General features: G+C 56.8%; 7 protein-coding genes across 7 annotated transcripts; 3 read left to right on the top strand and 4 right to left on the bottom strand.

Moving 5' to 3' along the window:
• The first annotated feature begins 120 nt into the window (after window positions 1-120).
• SCHCODRAFT_02623064 (uncharacterized protein) lies at window positions 121-1,823 on the top strand. Its single transcript, XM_003038042.3, has 6 exons — window positions 121-190; window positions 240-509; window positions 563-982; window positions 1,031-1,264; window positions 1,315-1,404; window positions 1,460-1,823. Exons 1-6 carry the CDS (start codon window positions 140-142, stop codon window positions 1,721-1,723), a joined length of 1,329 nt encoding a protein of 442 aa, XP_003038088.1. The 5' UTR covers window positions 121-139; the 3' UTR covers window positions 1,724-1,823.
• SCHCODRAFT_02623062 (HAD-like protein) lies at window positions 1,812-3,051 on the bottom strand. Its single transcript, XM_003036684.2, has 7 exons — window positions 2,959-3,051; window positions 2,791-2,900; window positions 2,662-2,732; window positions 2,512-2,613; window positions 2,302-2,450; window positions 2,063-2,254; window positions 1,812-2,010 (listed from the first exon to the last, which is right to left on the bottom strand). The coding sequence occupies exons 1-7, from the start codon at window positions 2,988-2,990 to the stop codon at window positions 1,953-1,955; spliced, it is 714 nt and encodes a 237-aa protein (XP_003036730.1). The 5' UTR covers window positions 2,991-3,051; the 3' UTR covers window positions 1,812-1,952.
• A 285-nt stretch (window positions 3,052-3,336) lies between these two features.
• Window positions 3,337-4,020, bottom strand: SCHCODRAFT_02498942 (uncharacterized protein; the record flags this gene model as incomplete). Its single annotated transcript, XM_003036683.2, has 2 exons — window positions 3,337-3,905; window positions 3,966-4,020. The coding sequence occupies 2 exons, from the start codon at window positions 4,018-4,020 to the stop codon at window positions 3,337-3,339; spliced, it is 624 nt and encodes a 207-aa protein (XP_003036729.1).
• Window positions 4,021-4,803: 783 nt separating this feature from the next.
• On the bottom strand, window positions 4,804-6,788 carry SCHCODRAFT_02263509 (uncharacterized protein). The gene is made up of 3 exons (XM_003036682.2): window positions 6,176-6,788; window positions 5,722-6,126; window positions 4,804-5,669 (listed from the first exon to the last, which is right to left on the bottom strand). Exons 1-3 carry the CDS (start codon window positions 6,568-6,570, stop codon window positions 4,985-4,987), a joined length of 1,485 nt encoding a protein of 494 aa, XP_003036728.1. The 5' UTR covers window positions 6,571-6,788; the 3' UTR covers window positions 4,804-4,984.
• An 892-nt stretch (window positions 6,789-7,680) lies between these two features.
• On the bottom strand, window positions 7,681-10,871 carry SCHCODRAFT_02623046 (uncharacterized protein). The gene is made up of 9 exons (XM_003036681.2): window positions 10,670-10,871; window positions 10,244-10,620; window positions 9,925-10,194; window positions 9,560-9,875; window positions 9,219-9,510; window positions 8,635-9,168; window positions 8,438-8,584; window positions 8,205-8,387; window positions 7,681-8,153 (listed from the first exon to the last, which is right to left on the bottom strand). The coding sequence occupies exons 1-9, from the start codon at window positions 10,864-10,866 to the stop codon at window positions 7,728-7,730; spliced, it is 2,742 nt and encodes a 913-aa protein (XP_003036727.1). The 5' UTR covers window positions 10,867-10,871; the 3' UTR covers window positions 7,681-7,727.
• Window positions 10,872-11,508: 637 nt separating this feature from the next.
• SCHCODRAFT_02623043 (general substrate transporter) lies at window positions 11,509-14,105 on the top strand. Its single transcript, XM_050345159.1, has 16 exons — window positions 11,509-11,692; window positions 11,743-11,844; window positions 11,900-11,929; window positions 11,990-12,009; window positions 12,066-12,117; window positions 12,172-12,198; window positions 12,246-12,320; window positions 12,373-12,479; window positions 12,530-12,638; window positions 12,693-12,878; window positions 12,937-13,241; window positions 13,297-13,366; window positions 13,415-13,511; window positions 13,562-13,673; window positions 13,723-13,764; window positions 13,815-14,105. The coding sequence occupies exons 1-16, from the start codon at window positions 11,528-11,530 to the stop codon at window positions 13,933-13,935; spliced, it is 1,620 nt and encodes a 539-aa protein (XP_050200612.1). The 5' UTR covers window positions 11,509-11,527; the 3' UTR covers window positions 13,936-14,105.
• Window positions 14,106-14,306: 201 nt separating this feature from the next.
• SCHCODRAFT_02623038 (alpha/beta-hydrolase) lies at window positions 14,307-18,258 on the top strand. The gene is made up of 18 exons (XM_003038040.2): window positions 14,307-14,471; window positions 14,532-14,631; window positions 14,684-14,703; window positions 14,757-14,805; window positions 14,859-15,153; window positions 15,204-15,219; window positions 15,275-15,298; window positions 15,349-15,378; window positions 15,428-15,467; window positions 15,521-15,573; window positions 15,623-15,706; window positions 15,754-15,887; window positions 15,938-16,437; window positions 16,497-16,738; window positions 16,789-16,829; window positions 16,882-17,208; window positions 17,257-17,691; window positions 17,741-18,258. Exons 1-18 carry the CDS (start codon window positions 14,429-14,431, stop codon window positions 18,119-18,121), a joined length of 2,814 nt encoding a protein of 937 aa, XP_003038086.1. The 5' UTR covers window positions 14,307-14,428; the 3' UTR covers window positions 18,122-18,258.
• Window positions 18,259-18,317: the final 59 nt, after the last annotated feature.

Genomic DNA, 18,317 nt, shown 5'->3' with positions numbered 1-18,317 from the left:
GGTATGGCAGGAATGTAGAAGGTGAGACGGAAGGGTAGGGAGGAGCACTGTGACCTTGCCGTGACGATTCAAGTCTCGGCACGTGCGGGCCGTGTTGAACTTCAACTTCTTTCCATCAACGTGAACTTGATTTTGAGCCATGACTGCTCGTCCCCCCGTACATGAGGAGCTACGTACGCTGACAGGAGAGGTACATACAAACTTTCCGATGTCCATACATTGTCAACAAAACATACCAGGTCCAACGCCTCGCATCGTCTGTCGTAGATGTGCATGGTCGATTGGCTGCGATCTCTGAAAGATCAGAGCAAGAGATTACTCTACTGCTTCGAAGGTTATCCGAAAGTGAACGGAGGAGAACAGAGCTACTGAGCTCGCGACGATTGGACAGCTCACAAGGACGCCAACAACTGGAAACCTTGGAGCGGCAGCGTGAGGCAGATCGCCGCAAGCTTCGACATGCAAGGAAGTTTATCAAGGATCTGCTCGACGACAAAACTCCAAATGAGGTATGCACGCAATCAGGGAATGCTTGCATGTCGCCATGGACTGATGACCCTAGTCGAGTAGCTCGTCCAGTAGTCCAAGCAGGCGAGAAAACGCGGTGAACGCTGCTCCCTCGCGTGCTTCGCCAAGCAGCAGCTCGAGCAGCTCTACATCCAGCATGCATGCTTCGACCCAACCAGATGAACGTCACCAACCTTCACCTCAACCAAGCGTCTCGCAGGAGAGCGAGGCAACAGTAAGGCCCCAGAGGCCTTCACCGAATGAAGACGCCAGTAATGGTGTGGCAACTACCTCAAGCGAGGAGGCTCGTGAGTCAGGTACACAGGCGCTCTCGACGTCTTTGGATACGCCAAGCGGAGAAGATGGAATATCGTTGAGAATCCGTCACGGTGTTGCTCCAGCCTCCGCCAAGTTCTCGTCGCCGAGGCTATCAGTCAGCGACATCAAAGAGGCATTGCACCTAAGCAACGAACAGGTAAGATAGAATCATTCATTAGGTATGTAGACTGACTGGCCTCCATAGACCGCTCTGCTCGACGAAATGGGAACGCATCCATCGCCGCACCTGCAGTTCAGGATTGTTGGCCCGCATATTTTCCTGTATGATCCCACGTTTCTCGAAGAGCAGACCCAGGAAAGGACCTTCCTCATAGACTGGGGAGAGGAGGCGGAGAGTAGACGCGTCTTGGATGCAATCGAGAGTGCGCAAGCGGCGAACACCGTTCTGCACACGTTCATATTCCCTATGCACGGTATAGTGAGCTTCAAAGGATGATTTTCGCCGGGAAATGGACTAAACCACAATAGAATGCTGGGTGGCGCTACGTGGGGGCGCATACCTATCACGTATTCCCCGAAGCGTGGAATGTTTGGCGTTGCATGCGTCGTCGTGAAGGAGTAGGTTTTCCATCCCTCGGAGCGGATGCTAACTTGTCTAACTCATTGCCTGCAGACACGATCCAGAATTGTTGACCGACTCTGTACTCGCCGTGGGCTGCCAGAGGATGGACATGAGCTTGACGAATACACGCCCGAATGCGCACAAATGCTGGAGGACGGCCATTTGCGTCAAGTCTGCGTGGAGATGACTTTTGAAACAGAGCCTTACAGCGAAACGAAACGAATGCGCAAAATATTGAGCCACCGGAACGCCCAGACGAGTCCGACGGTGCCTACTGGGGGACGAGCGACGGCGGAGCCTAGCAATCGTACGTGAGACGAGATGAACATGAGGAGACCGAAGGTTGGGTCGATAAATCATTGTGACTTCCATTCGTTGCCACAAATTATCTTGAAAAAAAAAAAGTGACGCGTTCCCAGGGAATTCACAGTTTGATTAGCTGGTTCGGTAGGTTCGTGCCTTGGAGGACTTCAAGGAGCAGTTCTATACTTCTTGTTACTGCAGGACGCTGATATTGTCGATCCCCGGAAGATCGGCGTAGCTATTACTCGTGATCAATAGTCAAGTCAACGCCACCCTCCAGTGAGCGCTTGACCGTAACGCTGTCGAGAGATTCAGCTGTAAGTCGGATGATTCGAGCCATAACGAAGATACCTGGAAAGATCCTTGACGAGGTAAGTCGGGTTGGCAGCAAGCATGGCCTCGCGGCTATGGGTCGTCAACAGGCCGATGGTAATGGCCCCTGCTGCAATGCCAGCACGAATGCCAGGCGGGGTGTCCTCTACAACGACACATTTGTCGGGACTGACGCCACATCCATGCGCGCCCTCGAGGTAGGGATCCGGGCTTGGCGCGGTCAGTATATTGTGTTACGGTCGGCAAGAGAAACTGACTTGGGCTTGCCACGCTCAACATCTTCCGAGCGGATGAAGACATCTGGCTCAGCGATACCCGCGGCCGCGATGGCTGGCGACGCATATTTGCGGGTCGCAGACGTGCATACTGCCCAGAGAGGTTTTGGTAGATGTCTGGCGGGGGCGAGCTGGTCGACGCTCAGACGAAACTCGTGCGATGACCGGAGTTCAAGTAGATATTGAATTTACCTCGTCCATGATCTCCTTCACACCCGGAAGCTTGACGATGCCCTGGCTTCCCGGGCGACGGGCAGCCTCTATGATGGCCGTTTCGAAGCGTTCTGCCTCTTTCTATCCATGCGTAAGCAGACGGAATAGCACCCAAATAGGAGCAAGTACCTCGATTGTCTCAGGGTCTGTCAGGCCACAGTGTATTCTGAGGTTGTCAACGGTGCGGAAACCGTGTGCAGCTGCATCGAGGTCAGTGTTATCGAACAGAGTCAATGCGACGGTGCTTGAGACACATACTACTGAGGACCTTGTCCATGTCCATATGTGGATAGTCCTTGTGGAATATTTCCCAAGCACCGTTGATACCGGCAGTCGAGTCTATGAGAGTGCCATCCATGTCGAAGAGGCTGATGACGAAGGGCTCTACTCAAACCGCGGTCGGACAAGTCGTACAGTATCTCTTACATGGCATCGACGTGTATCTTTGAGATCGGCATAGTAGCAAGCGAGTGACTAGTATGAGCGATGGATTCAGATGAAGGCGAGAGCAAAAAGCGGCGCTAACCAAATTCACCTTTACGGCCGAATATGGCGCATGTCACGTCGTCACGAGTACGGAGATCTCCGAGGTTGAACTTGAACTTCGATTAGGGAGAGTAAAGCATGCGAAAGCAAGGGAAAGCAACTGAAAGAAGTACTATGCGCGTGTCTATCGTACTCTAAAGGTAGGCAGGAGGCATCATGTGTCATAAGAGAATAGCAATCGCGGCCCCGAGGCCTATACACAAAGCCCACACCGGTCCTAGCAAGGAGTGCGGCGACGCCATGCTACCGGTATTGCTGTTAGGTTTCACTGTTAGGGTATAGAAAGGGACCACAGTTCCCGTATAGGTCGTCGGCTTCTGGACCACGCCCGAGCTCGCCTCTATGTCCCACAGCACCGTGAACTCGCAGTCCGCGGTTCCATTCTCGTGGACAGAGCACGATTGCACGAAGCCGGCCTCGAAGTAGCCACGACTTGAGTCCGCAGGCACGGATTGATAGATCTTCGACGCGCCTTCTACAAATGTGTCTGTGGGAAGGGGCGGGTAAAGTGATTAGCAGCACGAGAGTAAGGGAAGAAGACATGGGATCATCGGAGAGGAAACCGCACTGACATGTCGCTGTTGTGGGCTCGCTGATGAGGGTCCATGTCGTGGTCGCGTCCCGAAAGTCGGAGTATTTCGTTGGATAGGGTTGTGCGGCATACGACACGACTACTTCCTGCACATATGTTGTCTCATCCGCCGCCGTATTCGTCCCTACTGCAGCGATAGTCGTCGAGGCAGAGAATATCGGAGGACCTGCCCATGTCGCCCCCTCCGGCACGTAGTTGTGAAGTGTAACCTTCGTGGCCTCTTGCCCGAACACCGCTACACGACGAATCGAAGCGTTCAGTGAATCGATTAGCAGGAGAACCATGGCGTACGGACCTGAAGGCAGAACGTTGAGAAGCGCAACCACCACCGCCACCCACCGCGACACCATGGCGAGAGGCAGGACAGCAGAGGAGGCCACCGAAGCGGCCGCGGAAGAGACGTGATCGACGTGCTCTGGCGCACGTCGCCGACTTATATACGGCCTCAATCATGGGCAAGCCTCGGTGCCTGAAAGACAATTGATGATCCCGCTCGAGCATCGTGGTCCGCCGCCGAGGACGTAAATTGATTGGGTTGTCCGAGCCGGGACCGGGAAAGAGGATCGATAAGCTGCATGTCCGCCCACGGTGGCAGTATTCGTCCGTGCGGAAGGATGGAAGGGAACGAGGCAACGGCGACCTGGCTCCTCGAGCCTAACTTGCAGCGTTTTTCCTCCCAGATGTCCTCGGATGCCATAAAGTGGCGGAGGTCAGACGGGGGATATGGTCACGCCAAGCACCACCGGACCTGCTGCAGAATTCCAGTCGCGGGCGGACACCTCGGTGGTGCGCTTCGGATGCCGATTGATTCGCAAAGGCGTCGAGCGCACAACTCCCTCAACATCGAGCAGAACGTCTCTGAACTGGGAAGCACTGTGGTGGAAGGAAACAAGCTGCGCAGCGAACGACTTCGTTATGTCACGCGCGCGCACCCGGCTGATAACAATATATAGAATAAATACAGCACAATAAATACGCCAATAGACCAGACCACAGCTTGCTATGGTGAGCCTCATGGACACGCTGGCGCTCCATGAGACACTCGAACACACGTCGTCGCCCGCGCGACTGGTAGTAGCCGCCTGCGGCGGAAACAAGGCCACACGGAAACCTTATGCTCCGCAGGCCAAAAAGGGTAGGTCAGCTCGGGGAAGGCAGCTCAGTTCAACTGGCGCCAACGACGCAAGGTGGGGCGGGAGGGTGTCCACAAGGACGATGTGACGACGGCGAAGTCAATAGATCCATGCATCCTGGCAACGAACACGGTCGTCAGCTTCAGAGTATGGAGGACACACGTCGATGCGACGCACAAGTTCAGAAACCACCACGAGGAGAACGGTTTCCGGATGACGGACTGCGGTTCGAGCCCGCAGGTCCGTAAAACGAGTCCTGGTCCGAATACTTCGACACGGGAGACGTCCGGTCATCGCTATACGCGGGACGGGGCGCGGATGGAGGGACGGTGAAGAGGTCATAAGTGCTCGGCGGCTGGTAGCGCCGCACTTGCACGGGTGGCGTCGTCGGCGACGGCGTGCGCGTGTGAGTGTAGCGCACGGGCGACGGTGGCGACGGTGCACGGCGCGTAGGCGTCAGAGACGGGGGCGATGGCGACCGACGCGGGTTCAGCGGGGAGATGATCGGCATCGGGGCCTCGCTCTGACGCGAGGGGAAGCCCGAGACCATGGCGAAGTCGTAGCCGTCGTACTGGTAGGTCGGTTGGCCGCGCGCTTCAACGTCACGATACTGCTGCATCTGCTGTTCCTGCTCCTGCTGATAGTGCTGAGCGCTGTATGCAGGCGCAGGGGGCGCGGGCGTAGGTGCTTTCTCCTGCGGGTATCTCTCATTGGTGTCCGGGAGCTTGCTGAAGCGGCCGAAGTCGATCGTGCGAGGGCGCGACTTCTGACGCTTGTAGTAGCCGACGACGAGAAGTACGAGGCAGATGAAGACGCCGACACCGGCGAAGGTACCTGCAACTGCCCCCGTGTTCGACCAGAATTTACTAGGAGTATGAATGAGCGAAGGTTCACGGCTGATTCATAGCAGGCACTCACTCAGACGAGTCGTCAGATGCAGCTGCAGAGACGGGAGCATTCGCAGCACCACCGCTGGTGCCAGCGGCACTGGATGAGGTCGCAGCGGCTTCGCTGGTAGGTGATGACCTCTGAGCAGAGCCGTAGTCATAAGTATACGAGTTGGACAAGGTCGTGGCTTGATATGGGGTCATAGTAGGAGGGATGGAGGACGCAGTGGAGGTTGCAGCAGGGGATTCGTTACTGCTAGAGTCGGCAGCAGCGGAAGCGCCCTGGTCCTGCGACTGTGTGTTGCCAGGAGAGTCAAAGCCAGCTAGATCAGTGCTGGAGGGTGCTTGCACAGTCCAGGTAGTCGTCCAGCTGGTCACCACCGAGCCGGAGAAGGACTTGAAGGCGTCGGATGCATCGATCGTAGTGGTCTCAGTGCTGTGAAGCAGTCAGTGAGAGGCTCCCCTCTGTATTTGATAGCACGCACTATACACTGGAGGACGTCGTCCAGGCAGTAGCGACTGCAGTCACGATAGGTCCACTGGAAGCGTCCACTGATGCAGACGAGGTCCAGGCCGGGTCGAAGGCAGTCGACTCAGGTGCTGATGACGAGGAGTCCGAAGACTCAGAAGGAGAGCCCGAGTCAGAGGCACCGTTTGAAGGGGAGGGGGATGACGAGTCGCTGGACCACGTCTCCGTGGCGGACTCTGTCGAGGACCATTCATCGGTAGACTGCGAATTCCATGACTCCGTCGTGTGCCGTGCTGCAAGGTGTCGTCTGTGGATCGTAGAGGGGGACTTGAGGAAGGAGGGTGCGCCGTTGACGAGAAGGAAACTGAGCTGAAGAGCAAGAATGAAGGTGAGGGAAACGAAGGTCGACATAGCGCGATCGTCGGAAGCTAACAAGCTGATCGAAGGAAAGGGAGCCGTAGTCTTGGGGCGGGACGACGATTAGGAAGTCCACGGGCCCAGCGGCGTGGTAGAAGAACGAAAGCAAGGGGTGTCTGGCAGTCCAAAGTGGAGCGCAAGTCCAGAAGGCGCCCGCGGGCGCACCTTGGATAAACCGGCCCGCGTTCAATTGTGCGCTGATGGCAACGGCGCAGCCACTCGATCACTGACTGTGGCGGGCGGACTTGGCCTTGCATGCCACCACGCTGACGAGAATCCCAGCCCCTCCGAGGTTGCGCGCCACCACCCTATGCAAAATTCCATCTTCCATTTCAAGAAGCTCTGCCTGTACGCGTTCCTCCTGCCCAGCAAGCGCTCTCTCATCCAGACGACGTGCCTGTGGCTTGAGAGCTTTGCGAATTGGACGCGAAGTTCCTGCACCTACCCCTGCCATGCCACCAGCTGTAGACAAAGCTGGTCTCTCTCACGGTCATTCAGACTTCCAGCACGGATGGGAAATCCTCCGTGTCATCGGAGAGCAAAAGCGCTTCCCCTCATCGTCCCTGGCGAGCACGGATCCGGGTGGTTTCCCTTCGCAAAGTCCCCTGTCAACGAGTTACTCCGGGCGAATGCGCTGGAAGATGGAACAGGATGGAACTGACGTGGCAGGGTTGTGATGCCCGCGTCGACTTGCACGATCGATAAAGAGCGCGGGGTCAGAGGAATTCATGGAAAGGACCTTGAGTTGCTGCTGAGGTTCACCAAATTAAGGTTGGCCTGGTCGTCTTTGTTTCACCAACATAGGGTATCGTACTTTACTGCAGTCATCATGATCTGTGCCACAAAATATCATTTGGCTTGAATTCCGGTTTTATGTCGTGTATTCCGAAGGCAAGTGCGTACTGAGCGTTTAAAGTTGGATTAGCATGCACAAGGCGATGTCGCAGTCGTTACTGACTCTTGTAACATGGTGAAAGGAAGCAAGAAGAGCGTTATTTCCCAAAAGGGAAGTCGTCGAGTTGAGCGAACGGCACGTGCGACAGCGCCGATGTAGACAATTGTGGCAACAGTTTCCGTCCACCGCGATTTCATGCGCAACATCTAGCCAGCAAAGCACTTTTCTGAACAGCAAGTCAAAGTTCATATACACCCTACGCCGATACAAGTGCATGCAAGTTATAGATCTCCTTCCTCACCGCATAGTACGTCTCCGACACATTCCCCTCCATCTCCACATTCCCCCTCGCCGTCTTCCGCACCGCAACGCTCTCCGCGAGCGGATCCGCACCGTCGCCCTTCCGATGCGTCACGCCGCAGATGAGCACACCCTCGCCCACTAGCTCCGCGTGCACGCCAACCTGCGCGAGGCGCGCTTTGAGCGCGGTGAGCTTGAGCTCGCCGATCATGGTCGAGCGCGGCAGCTGCGCGGCAGGGCGAGAGCCGAGCACGCGAGGCGCACGGAGAGGCAGGCGCGTGGCGGCCGCGGCGGTTTTTGCGGCGGGCTCGAGGGTGGGGAGCAGCGTCGTGGCGTGCATGACGACGCGGCCGGTGATGTATCCCACTTCGTTGTCCTCGAACTGTGATTGGTGAGTGGAAGGCAAATAGGGATGTGATGGGGAAATACGTACGCGAGACATGCGCAAGGAGGCGAGCAACTCGTCGCTGATGGAGATGGAGAAGCTGCTTGTTTGTTGACCGATTTGGACGCTCTGGCCAAACTCGGGCGCGTAGATGTCCTTCGTCATGGCTTGGATATTGCCACAGCTCTCGATGAGCGAGTCGGCCGCGTCCGAAGTAGCGTGTACGATTATCTAGGACGGCGTTAGTGCTTCTGGTATGAACAGGAAGGAAGAGAACATACCATCTTGCGCGGGTTGACCTTGGGCACGATCGTCTTCACAGCACGACTATCGTTCAAACCCTCCATGTCTACAAATAGGAGCCGGCAAGCCATCTGCACCTCGACCTCCGTCTCGACGAACTTTGATGGAGGCTCCAAGATCGCTTTCTGTGCTCAAGTCAGCTCAATTGTTTATCATGAGACGCACAATTGCAAACCTTCGCCTCCTCCTCTTCCTGCTGCTTCCGCCTCGCCTCCTTCACCTCCTCGCTCTCCGCCTCCTCCTCAAACACCTTCCCCTTCCGCAACCACATCCCCACATCCACCGTCTCCCCATACTCATCCACCCGCCTCTTCTTCTCCACATACGGGAACATCCTAAACCTCTGCTGCGCTGCCGCGCCCGCATTCCTAAAGAACGACGTCGCCTTCGAGACATTGCCCTTAAGGTAGATATCAAACGACACGAGTTGCTTCGGGTGCTCGTCATCGCCGTCCAGCCCGGCCCAATCGGCCTCGCCCTTGCGCCGCTCGGCATCGAGGTCCATGACTTCTTCGTTGAAGGCCTTTTCGGAGGCGTCGTCCTCGCCGTCGGAGTCGGAGTCGGATTCGGAGTCGCCCTCGTCGGCTTCGAGCATGCGCTGGTTGCGCGCTGCGGCGGCTTGTTGGGCGGCCTCTTTTTCTTTGGCGGCGCGTTCTTTGGCGAGGTAGGCTTCGAGCTCGTCGCCCTGGAGAGGGACTTTGCGGCGCATCTGCACTGCTGTGAACTTCGGGCGGATGGGAGGGTGGGATTGGGGCGTACCTTCAAGGTGAGGTTATCGTCGAGCATGACATTGCTGCCGACCTTGCCCTTGTCCCATTTGGCTTCCGCTCGCTGGGAGTCATTCCACTTCTCAAAGAGGGCGCGAGCGAGGGTACCAGGATCCCCGCGCTGAGTCAACAAGATAACATTGTCGGGAATGGCAGCAAACTCGGAAAAGATAGAGCGTGATGGTCCATGAGACAAGTTGAGAGGCACGGCAAGGATTAACTTGGGGTCCTTCGACGAGTACGTCTGCAGCAGAGCCTGTGGTGTCGGAAAGAACTCGAGGTGCCTGTACCGTAATTCAGATCGCTGCAAATGGTACATTGGGAGGCACTCACTGGAAGCGTAGCGCGAAAGCACCCAACGCGTCCTCATCATTGTCATCGTCCGCGCGCTTCCTCTTGTTGCCATGTCGTCCCTTCATACCGTCCTCTCCGACATCCTCCTTGCTAATAGTACCACCAAGCCACTCCATCATACTCCGCACGAATGTGAGCATCTCCCTTCCTGTCCTTGAAACAAGACATATGGGGTAGCGCAATCGGGAGTAGTTCCAGTGCTGGTCGAGGAGGACGAGCAACTCCAGCAGTCGTGTGCCCGAATCGCAGGGAAGGAGTAGAGATGAGCGGGATGATAATGCAGTGGTGACAGTATCTTGCAGGAGAGTGAGGTAGGTTTACAGAGGATAGTGAACGCCACATACCGATGAGGGACGCGTCTCGATCCTTTCGTCGACTGGTGATGACATTGGCGCGGTCGGCGTCCGTGATGAACAAATCCGGTCTTGCAAGGGGTTCGAAGATACCACCAGCTTGACGAATAAGGACCGTGCCGTCTAGATGGCGCTCTCGCATGTGGTTCATGTTGACGGCATAGAGGATTGTACCAGACGAGGGGGATCGTATCTTCCATATGGTGCCTCCGAGAGTATGGCCAGCGTTGAAAGGGGTGATGGTGATCCCCTGGCATTTACCTGTTCTATTGTAAGCTTTGGTACACAATGGACTGATCAGAGGACACACCTTGCAAATGACAAGGCTGGGAGTACCGAAGTACATTGACGGAGTCGAACGCGTCTTGTACTTCTTGAAGTGTGGCAACATACTTCCCCCTCAGCTTTCGCATCTTTGGCTCTTGCTTCTCGCCTTCCTCTTGGCCTTCCGGTTGCTCCTCCGTGGGTTGAGTGGCCTCCGGGACGAGAAGACCTTCAGCGTCTACGTCTTCCTCATCGCGCAAGCCTTCCACGTCTTCTGCAGCAGCTATGCGCGCCATGGCTTGAACGGGGAGCGTGGTGTACGTTTGCGCCTTGAGACCCCATCTCGAATACGCATAGGGATACAAGCCGGAATGCTGCAGGTCTCCGTGCGAGAGGAGAACAAGGTCAACGCTGGCGGCATGCCTAGTAGAGACTTAGAAAGTTCCGCAAGTGTATTTTCATTGCAACGCACTGTCGTAAGATACTACAGTACTCCTCCCATGAATAACTGGTGTCCTCCACCTTCACCTCCGACGTGGATGGCTCTGGGGACCAATCCGGAGAGCCGCAGTCAAGCAGAATTTTGACATCGTCAACTTGTAAGATGAAGCAGAGGGGCGTCGTCCGGTTCGAGCACGCCGCGCCCGCCAGCGGCGTGAAGGTGAGCATGAGCGTCAAGTCCGACGCGTGAACTCGACGATCAGCCGTGACCAGCCGAGCAGTCACACACACGTGCAGTGGGTTTCGTCCGCGAAAGGAAAGCATTGTCTTCGGCTCATCCCTTCATCCGCGGACCGGCCTGTGCGGGGCGGCTGCCCCGCGAACGACAGCCCACTTCCCTCTCCAAGCCGCCACTGTCCTCGTATCTCTCCGGCCTCGATAGCATCTCAATGGCGTTCTCATGCTATATTGCCTGTATATAGCCCTCTACTACCCGAAATTCTGGCCTGCGACATCTGCGTTTACCCCGCCCCGAGGGGCTTCAAGCGCTTCTCCGTCGGGCTATTCAAGTTTTCTACTAAAACGGATTGCCTTCTCATGATCCACTCGTATCCTCCGACCTGTCCGCTTGCGTGCCTGGCGGTATCTCTGCTTCTTCATGATACGCCTCGGATTGTGGCCCCCGTCAAACTCTAGGCAGCACTGGGAGCATGGAACCTGCGCCAGCCCGTCCTTGCGGGGAAAGCCACTTATCGGCTCCCATTCAGCCTTCAGGTCAGGGTGATGCCCGTGCCATCAACCCCACCACATGATTGGGACGCGGTATATAACGCGTACGATATCCTGATATGCGGTGCCCTCCTTGCCCGCCGCCACTCGACAGCCCACCATGTCGCACAGCTCCGAGAGCATCGACAAGAAGGACATCACGTCCACCGCGTCCCCCGCTCCCGAGGATGCGTCCATCGCGAAGGTGGAGGAGGCGTACAACCCAGAGCTCGTCAAGGCGCTGGAGAACACCAAGCTTGACCCGCTCAGCAGGCGCGCGTTCTCGGTGAGTCTTCTTGCGTTCATTCAGCGATGTGGAAGGCTCATTCACTGCAGCTCTACTTCGTCATCATGGTCGGCTTCCTCAACGCTGCTTCGTCCGGCTTCGACGGCTCGCTCATGGGCGGCATCAACGCCATGGAACAGTACCTCGACTACGTGAGCTCGCTGCCCCACCCCTCCCTCCCCATCCCCCTGACCTTGCTCCCCCCAGTTCGGCTACGAGTCGACCGGAGCTTCAACGGTGAGTAGCTCGCCCAGCCGTCATGTGCCCCCACTCACGCCGCTTCCCCCGTCGTATCAGGGCATCGTCTTCATGATCTAGTGCGTGAAACGCGGTGTGTGCGGTCACGTTGACTAAGTGCCATCCGTATCTTCAGCGTCGTCGGCAACTGTGTTGGCTCGCTGGTTGCGGGTCCCTGCTCAGACAAGGTGCGTCGCCGAGGTAGCCATCATGGATCTGCGGTCGCTAATTGAGTCGCACAGTGGGGCCGCCGTGGGGGCATGTTTATCGTGCGTTTGGCGTCTGCGGGTAGGATTGGGCTCATCGTGCTCTGTAGGGAGGCTTCTTCATCCTGGTGGGCGCTGCCATCATCACCGCGGCCCAGAATCCTGGATACTTCCTCGGTGGACGAGTGAGTCCCTGCCATTGGTCATATCCTTCGCACATTGGCTCACCTTCTGTAGTTCTTACTCGGTTTCGGTATCGCTATCTCGACTACAGCCGCGCCCACTTGGGTCACCGAACTCGCGCCCCCTCAATGGCGTGGCCGTATCGGTGCTTGCTATAACTCGTGCGCCCACAGATTCTGACTCTGGTGTCTGTTCTCATGTGCATACATAGCTGCTTCTTCATCGGCTCCATTCCCGCCACCGGCGCCATGGTAGGCACGGAGAAAATGGCCTCGACATGGGCTTGGAGGTTGCCTCTCATCCTCCAGGTCATTCCTCCCGTGCGTCAACATTCTCCCATGCCCTATCACTCGAGAATCTGAAGTCGCTTCCAGTCCATTGTCATGGCTTGCGTGTGGTTCTGCCCCGAGAGTCCCCGTTGGCTGATTTCCCGGGGCCGGGAGGAGGAGGCGCGCCAGGTGCTGGTGGACTACCACAGTAGTGACGGCAAGATGAACTCGATCATCGAACTCGAAATCGCCGAATTCAAGGAAGCCATCCAGGTCAAGACGAACGAGCCCGTAAGTCCCATCCTTTTTCCCCCCTCCACCACCCCACATATCCTGACCTCCCCGCCAGTGGTGGGACTACCGCCCCCTCGTCAACACCGCCAACGCGCGCTGGCGCACCCTCTGCCTCGCGCTCATGTGCATCAACGGGCAGCTCGCCGGCAACGGCCTCATCACCTACTACCTCCCCGTCATGATGGCCAACGCCGGCGTCACGTCCTCGCACCAGCAGCTCGTGTACAACTTCGCGAACTCGATCCTGTCGGCGTTCGGCGCGTTCACGGGCGCGGCGCTGACGGATAAGCTGGGGAGGAGGAGGCGGTTGTATATTGGGGCGTTTGTGCTGGGCGTGCTTTTGGCGATGGTGGCGGCGCTGTGAGTGGTGTGGGATTTGGGAAAGAGGTCGAGGCTAATTGAGAATGTTCACCAGGTCATCCGAATACGGCAAGAAGGGCAACACGAACATCCAGGGCGCGAACGCGTCTATTGCGCTCGTTTTCGTGAGTAAATTCCCAAATAATTTTGGATAGAAGCTAAAGCCTCGTCAGCTCTTCGGTATCACCTACAGCTTCACCTACACTGGCCTGCAGGCGCTATACTGCGCTGAGGTGATGACCCAAGAGATGCGTGCGAAGGGCATGGGACGTGAGTACCTGAAATATATCTTGGTTTATTCCGAGCTGAATCTTTCGCAGTGCACATCCTCATCTCAAACTGCGCGGGCTTCATCAACACCTTCGCGAACAGCGTCGGCCTAAAGAAGCTCGGGTGGAAGTACTATTTCGTCTTCGTTGCCTGGGACTTCGTGTACGCGCAGCATTTCTCAGTGATCAAGCAGGAACTAACATCATTGTAGCGCTTCCGGCCTCTGGTTCTTCTTCTGCGTCGAGACTCGGGGGTATGTCACTATAGCCTGCACAGAAAATCAGTCGCTGACAATTGAAACAGACGCACCCTCGAGGAGCTCAACGAGGTCTTCGACTCGCCATACCCTGCAAGGTACAGCGCGAAGAAGCTGAAGGTCGCAGTGAAGGCAGACGGTGACATCAAGGTCGTCGGCGAGGCATGATGCACGACTATACTACCCCGGACGAACGCTGCTTCCGCTCTGGGACGACGATGTTTCTCTTGGATTCGTGAGGTACTTGCTAGGATTACTTTGGGTAGTTTAATTTATTGCGTATACGAAAGGATGATGCTCTCGCCCAAAGGTATTATGTATGAGTCAGTGGGTCATGAGCTCGGCGAGGGCATGGCGAATAGGTCAAGCTTGATTTGGTGGCCCATATGGGCTCGAGAGGAAACCATTGACAGACAAGGCCGAAGCTGGAACAAGGCGACCTGAGAATCACGAGAAACGTTTGTGACGTCAGACGGCGCTTGCACTTCGAATTCAGGGCACTTCCCTTCATCGTGTCAATCGCGCGCCACACCGGAGCCCGAGGCGCAGCTGCACCTTGGACCCGACCACGACTCTGCACGCCGTACACAAACTACTCCAGTCGCTCGTTCTACATTTCTTCTATCCATCTCACACATAAATCTACTGCACCTACACCGCGATGCCCGTCAGCACGCTGTCGTCGGCGGTGTACATCACACCAAGTGCGTTCGCGACGGGGTTATGTAGTGGGAAGCGAGAGTGACTGACGGTATGGCCTGCAGCGGTTATCAAGACCTTCGCTCAGCATAGCAAGCGCAAGGCGAGGAAGTTCAAGGATGGGGATACGGAGGAGGACGCGAAGGATGATATCTTCTTCGACGAGTGCGTGGTTACTGCTTGCAGCGACTGTATATGTGGCTGACGATCGATGCAGGGCTTTCCACATCGTGAAAGGCGCGTACAGACGTTGATCTTGCAGATGAATTACGTTCTGAACTATTATATAGCCTTCATCGAGATGGGCACCAAGAACACTGTCGAATCCCTTCAAGCCTTGTGCGTTTCCCTTCCCAACATTCGCTCGTACAGTCCCTCACGCTTCCCCACAGCACCAACACCCACGTCCCCTCCCCTTACTGGGCCGCCGTCGCCGCGATCCAAATCCCCTTCCACACATGCAATCAAGCCGCCGACGCGCTCATCGAGTGGTTCGGCCCGGAGGACCTCAAGCGCGTCGTCGGTGGCGAGCGCTGGTGGCAGGTCCGCGGTCTCGACGGCATCGACGCGGAGTGGATCACGCAGAAGGACTACTTGGGCGATGGCGAGGAGCTGCGTCACGGCGGTAAGGATCTCTCGTCGGCGGAGGAGACAATACAGAGGATGGAGCACCTGGACCGCGTCATGGTGAGCTTTGCCGTGCCTTATATGATGCAGTAGGCTAAACGCATGCCTAGCTTTATGTTCATGGAGGTGAGCTTCATGCAGGGTGTTGTGTGGCAAGCGAGGCTGACGGAATATGCGCAAGGCGGGTACTTCTGGGGCTCAGTCAGTGAGTGACGACCACACAAAGTATACAGCCACATATTTACCTCGCCTCAGACACGCATCGATACCAGATCATACGATATGGTGGGTACACTACGTACACGAAAGCTCTTCTTCGACTGACCAACTACAGCTCGCAAATTCAAGGGAAGGGCCTTCGCAGTAAATTATAGGTAACGTGAGCGTGCAAACTCGTCATGAAGACAAGACAAACCTGGCTGCATAGAAAAGCGCCGCAGTACCCTTGGCCGTGCCCGGTTCACGATGTCCTCGCTGCATGTGCGTGCCCGAAGTTTTCATGGCAGGCTCTTGCTGACTGTATGTCTAGACCTCTATCTAATCACCCCTCCGCCCGGCGCGCCCCATAAGCCCGTCAACCCGTCGAAGATCGTCTTTGCAGGCGATTCTGCTGGTATGTGCGCGCATTGGTTGTGGGAATACATTCTCACCTTGCGTCAGGTGGCGGCCTATCCCTGACTGTCATGACCATCCTGCGCGACTTGGGATTACCCTTGCCCGCGGGAGGCGTCCTAATCAGCCCTTGGGTCGACCTCACCCACAGCTTCCCAAGCGTCATGTCCAATACCCCTACGGTGAGGCACGACCTGTGTTGTCCTGCTTCTGGTACGCTGACGATCAACAGGACATCATCCCTCCCCACGGCTTCCTCGCCAAGCCCTCTCCCGTCTGGCCCGTTGACCCTATACCCCCTCCCGAGGGCAGAGTACGGCAAGCAGAACATGGTCCGCCGCCGAAACCCGGCCATGCCGGGAAACTCGTCCCTTCAAAGGACGAACTTAAGCAGGCGGAGAAGCGTCAGAAAAGCGCTCCCGCCAATGGCGACAGTCCTGCCAACGATGGAAGCCCTGCAGATGGCGACAATGCTGGCGAGAACGGTGGCAGCCCCGTCGCTGACCGCCGAAGCCCCGTCGAGAACCAAGAGAAAATGCTTGACAGTGGCGCGTCTAGCAAAACGAACGCCACGGTACCCTCGAGACGCGACTCGAAGACGAACGAGATCGAGGCGAAGGAGGAGTTTGAGGACGCGTTTTGGGAGCCGAAGCCGCCGAAGGTGTTGATGAGGGATCCGAAGTCGGTACCGCTGGAGTTGCATTCGCAAATTCAGCAGTATGGGACGAATGAGTGAGTTACCTTTCATCGCAGAGCTGGGGATCACAGAAGCTGACGCTGGTTACTTACAGGCAACTCTCTCATCCTCTCGTTTCGCCCGTCTTGCAGGGCTCGTTGGGTAACCTCCCGCCTCTGTATATCCTTGCTGGCGACGGCGAGGTCCTACGAGACGAGATCATGTACATTGCGCACAAGGCGGCGCATCCAGATAAGTACCCTGCGCGGGCTGGCGTGCTGCGGGAGGGATGGCGCCAGAAAGAGAATGCAGAGAAGTTCAAGACGCCTACCAAGGTTCATCTGCAGGTTTTCGATGGTATGGTAATTGGCGTGATTGGTGTTCAAATTTGCTCACCGTAGTCGTAGGCATGTGCCACGTCCTCACCGTCTTCAGCTTCACGAATAGCGTATGTGCTGTGAATTTTCGGGACAGATCCAGTAGACTGACACTACTCATAGGCTAAGTACGCGTACCGCTCAATCGCGCAGTTCGTCAAGCACGTCACGGACAATGACGCCGACCACTTGGACACAAATCCCTTCCCCGAGCTGCATCGACCGTCAGGCGAAGTATCAAGCAGTAGCTCTTCTGGTCAGGACTCCATTCCCCCGCTGAAAATGAAGCCGCCTTTCGTGCCGGACAAGAAGGCCAAAGTTGACAACACGAGCACGGTGCTGTACGAGGCGAATGAGGCCGAGATTGCGAGGGATATCGCGGGACGGGTGGAGGGGAATGCACCGGCTCAGGATGGCGACAATGTTAGCCGCATCGAGAGCGCGACGGAGGTCAGTCTGTCCGGGATTGCTTGAGGACTGGTACTAACTTGACTCCAGGACGCTACCAGCGCCTTGATGATCCGCGAGCGCGTCGATGTCAAGGGCTTCACTCGACCCATGGAACCCGAAGCCGAGATCCCCGCCCTCCAGCTCAAGCCGCACGAGATCGGACTCATCCGCGAGGAGCCCGCCATCCGCTGGCACGAAGGCCAGAAGAAGTGGGACAAGCGGTACCGCAAGCGCGCGCACAAGGTCGTGCAGAAGCGCAAGCGGATGGAGGCGAGGGCGGCGGAGCTCATCGAGCGCGCGAAGGCGCAGGGGCTGGAGTTCCAGGTAAACGATCGGCCGTCGCATGTGAGGCAGGACTCGGGGGCGTCGAGGGCGAGTGTGAGGACGACGGATGGGGTGATTCAGGAGGATAGAAGGTGGGGGCCGTTGGATCTGGATGAGGAGAATCCGCCGCCGAGTGCGATTGCGGGTAGGAGAGATACGGTGAGCACACCTACTATATAACCTCGATGATGGTGCTGATATTTTCTAGCACGAGTCGCTTGCGCTCTTGCGGAAGACCATCTACCACACCGCGCCGCAAACTCACACAACCATCCCTCGGATGAAAACGATGCAGGTCATTCGTGCCGCTTTCGACCCGCACGATGACCCGTTGCAACCTCCGAAGCAGTCTGTGTCCGAACAGCAGACCAAGACGCACATCATACCCATGCACGGCTTGCGGATCTGGGACACGCTGCTCAGCTACTTTATGCGCAAGAGTCAGAAGAAGGCGTTGGATGGCGGTCGGTCGGCGTCGGCAGCTTTCTCGAGCGCGAAGAGCAAGCTCAACGGGAGCTCGGACTCGCCTCTGCCCACTCCACCGAAGCTTGGCCTGGGCGAGGAGGGCAAGGAGCCTGGCAAGAAGTAGGACAGTACATACTATATTACATACCACGGACTGCAGTTTAGACACTTCTACACTGGACTTTGATACCATACACATACGCTAGAGTACCCCGCCATAGTCTACCTTATTTTCAATGCTAGCCGCTTGTTGGCTGCCCACTCGTGGGTGGGCTCCAAGCCACCTGCCAATCAGTCTCGGGGAAGCGCGTAGGGCACGT

This window comes from Schizophyllum commune (assembly GCF_000143185.2).
Source record: "Schizophyllum commune H4-8 unplaced genomic scaffold SCHCOscaffold_5, whole genome shotgun sequence".
Lineage (NCBI taxonomy): Eukaryota > Fungi > Basidiomycota > Agaricomycetes > Agaricales > Schizophyllaceae > Schizophyllum > Schizophyllum commune.
The sequence above is the reverse complement of the archived record's forward strand: the minus strand, read 5'-3'. Positions and strand labels throughout refer to the sequence as shown.

Excerpts from the sequence above, each read along its gene's own strand:
- SCHCODRAFT_02623038 (XM_003038040.2), top strand. The coding sequence starts at position 14,429 with ATGCCCGTCAGCACGCTGTCGTCGGCGGTGTACATCACACCAA. Across the intron at positions 14,806-14,858 it reads GTCGAATCCCTTCAAGCCTT|CACCAACACCCACGTCCCCT; the intron begins GTGCGTTTCCCT and ends GCTTCCCCACAG. Across the intron at positions 16,438-16,496 it reads CAGCAGTATGGGACGAATGA|GCAACTCTCTCATCCTCTCG; the intron begins GTGAGTTACCTT and ends GGTTACTTACAG.
- SCHCODRAFT_02623046 (XM_003036681.2), bottom strand. The coding sequence starts at position 10,866 with ATGCTCACCTTCACGCCGCTGGCGGGCGCGGCGTGCTCGAACCGGACG. Across the intron at positions 8,585-8,634 it reads AGGAAGAGGAGGAGGCGAAG|AAAGCGATCTTGGAGCCTCC; the intron begins GTTTGCAATTGT and ends ACTTGAGCACAG. Across the intron at positions 8,388-8,437 it reads AGGTCAACCCGCGCAAGATG|ATAATCGTACACGCTACTTC; the intron begins GTATGTTCTCTT and ends ACGCCGTCCTAG.
- SCHCODRAFT_02623062 (XM_003036684.2), bottom strand. The coding sequence starts at position 2,990 with ATGCCGATCTCAAAGATACACGTCGATGCCAT. Across the intron at positions 2,733-2,790 it reads CATGGACAAGGTCCTCAGTA|CTGCACACGGTTTCCGCACC; the intron begins GTATGTGTCTCA and ends ACCTCGATGCAG. Across the intron at positions 2,011-2,062 it reads CTCGTCAAGGATCTTTCCAG|CGTTACGGTCAAGCGCTCAC; the intron begins GTATCTTCGTTA and ends ATCTCTCGACAG.
- SCHCODRAFT_02623064 (XM_003038042.3), top strand. The coding sequence starts at position 140 with ATGACTGCTCGTCCCCCCGTACATGAGGAGCTACGTACGCTGACAGGA. Across the intron at positions 191-239 it reads TACGTACGCTGACAGGAGAG|GTCCAACGCCTCGCATCGTC; the intron begins GTACATACAAAC and ends AAAACATACCAG. Across the intron at positions 510-562 it reads ACGACAAAACTCCAAATGAG|TCGAGTAGCTCGTCCAGTAG; the intron begins GTATGCACGCAA and ends TGATGACCCTAG.
- SCHCODRAFT_02263509 (XM_003036682.2), bottom strand. The coding sequence starts at position 6,570 with ATGTCGACCTTCGTTTCCCTCACCTTCATTCTTGCTCTTCAGCTCAGT. Across the intron at positions 6,127-6,175 it reads ACGACGTCCTCCAGTGTATA|CACTGAGACCACTACGATCG; the intron begins GTGCGTGCTATC and ends ACTGCTTCACAG. Across the intron at positions 5,670-5,721 it reads GCATCTGACGACTCGTCTGA|TAAATTCTGGTCGAACACGG; the intron begins GTGAGTGCCTGC and ends TCATACTCCTAG.
- SCHCODRAFT_02623043 (XM_050345159.1), top strand. The coding sequence starts at position 11,528 with ATGTCGCACAGCTCCGAGAGCATCGACAAGAAGGACATCACGTCCACC. Across the intron at positions 12,639-12,692 it reads TCCTCCAGGTCATTCCTCCC|TCCATTGTCATGGCTTGCGT; the intron begins GTGCGTCAACAT and ends AGTCGCTTCCAG. Across the intron at positions 12,879-12,936 it reads AGGTCAAGACGAACGAGCCC|TGGTGGGACTACCGCCCCCT; the intron begins GTAAGTCCCATC and ends CCTCCCCGCCAG.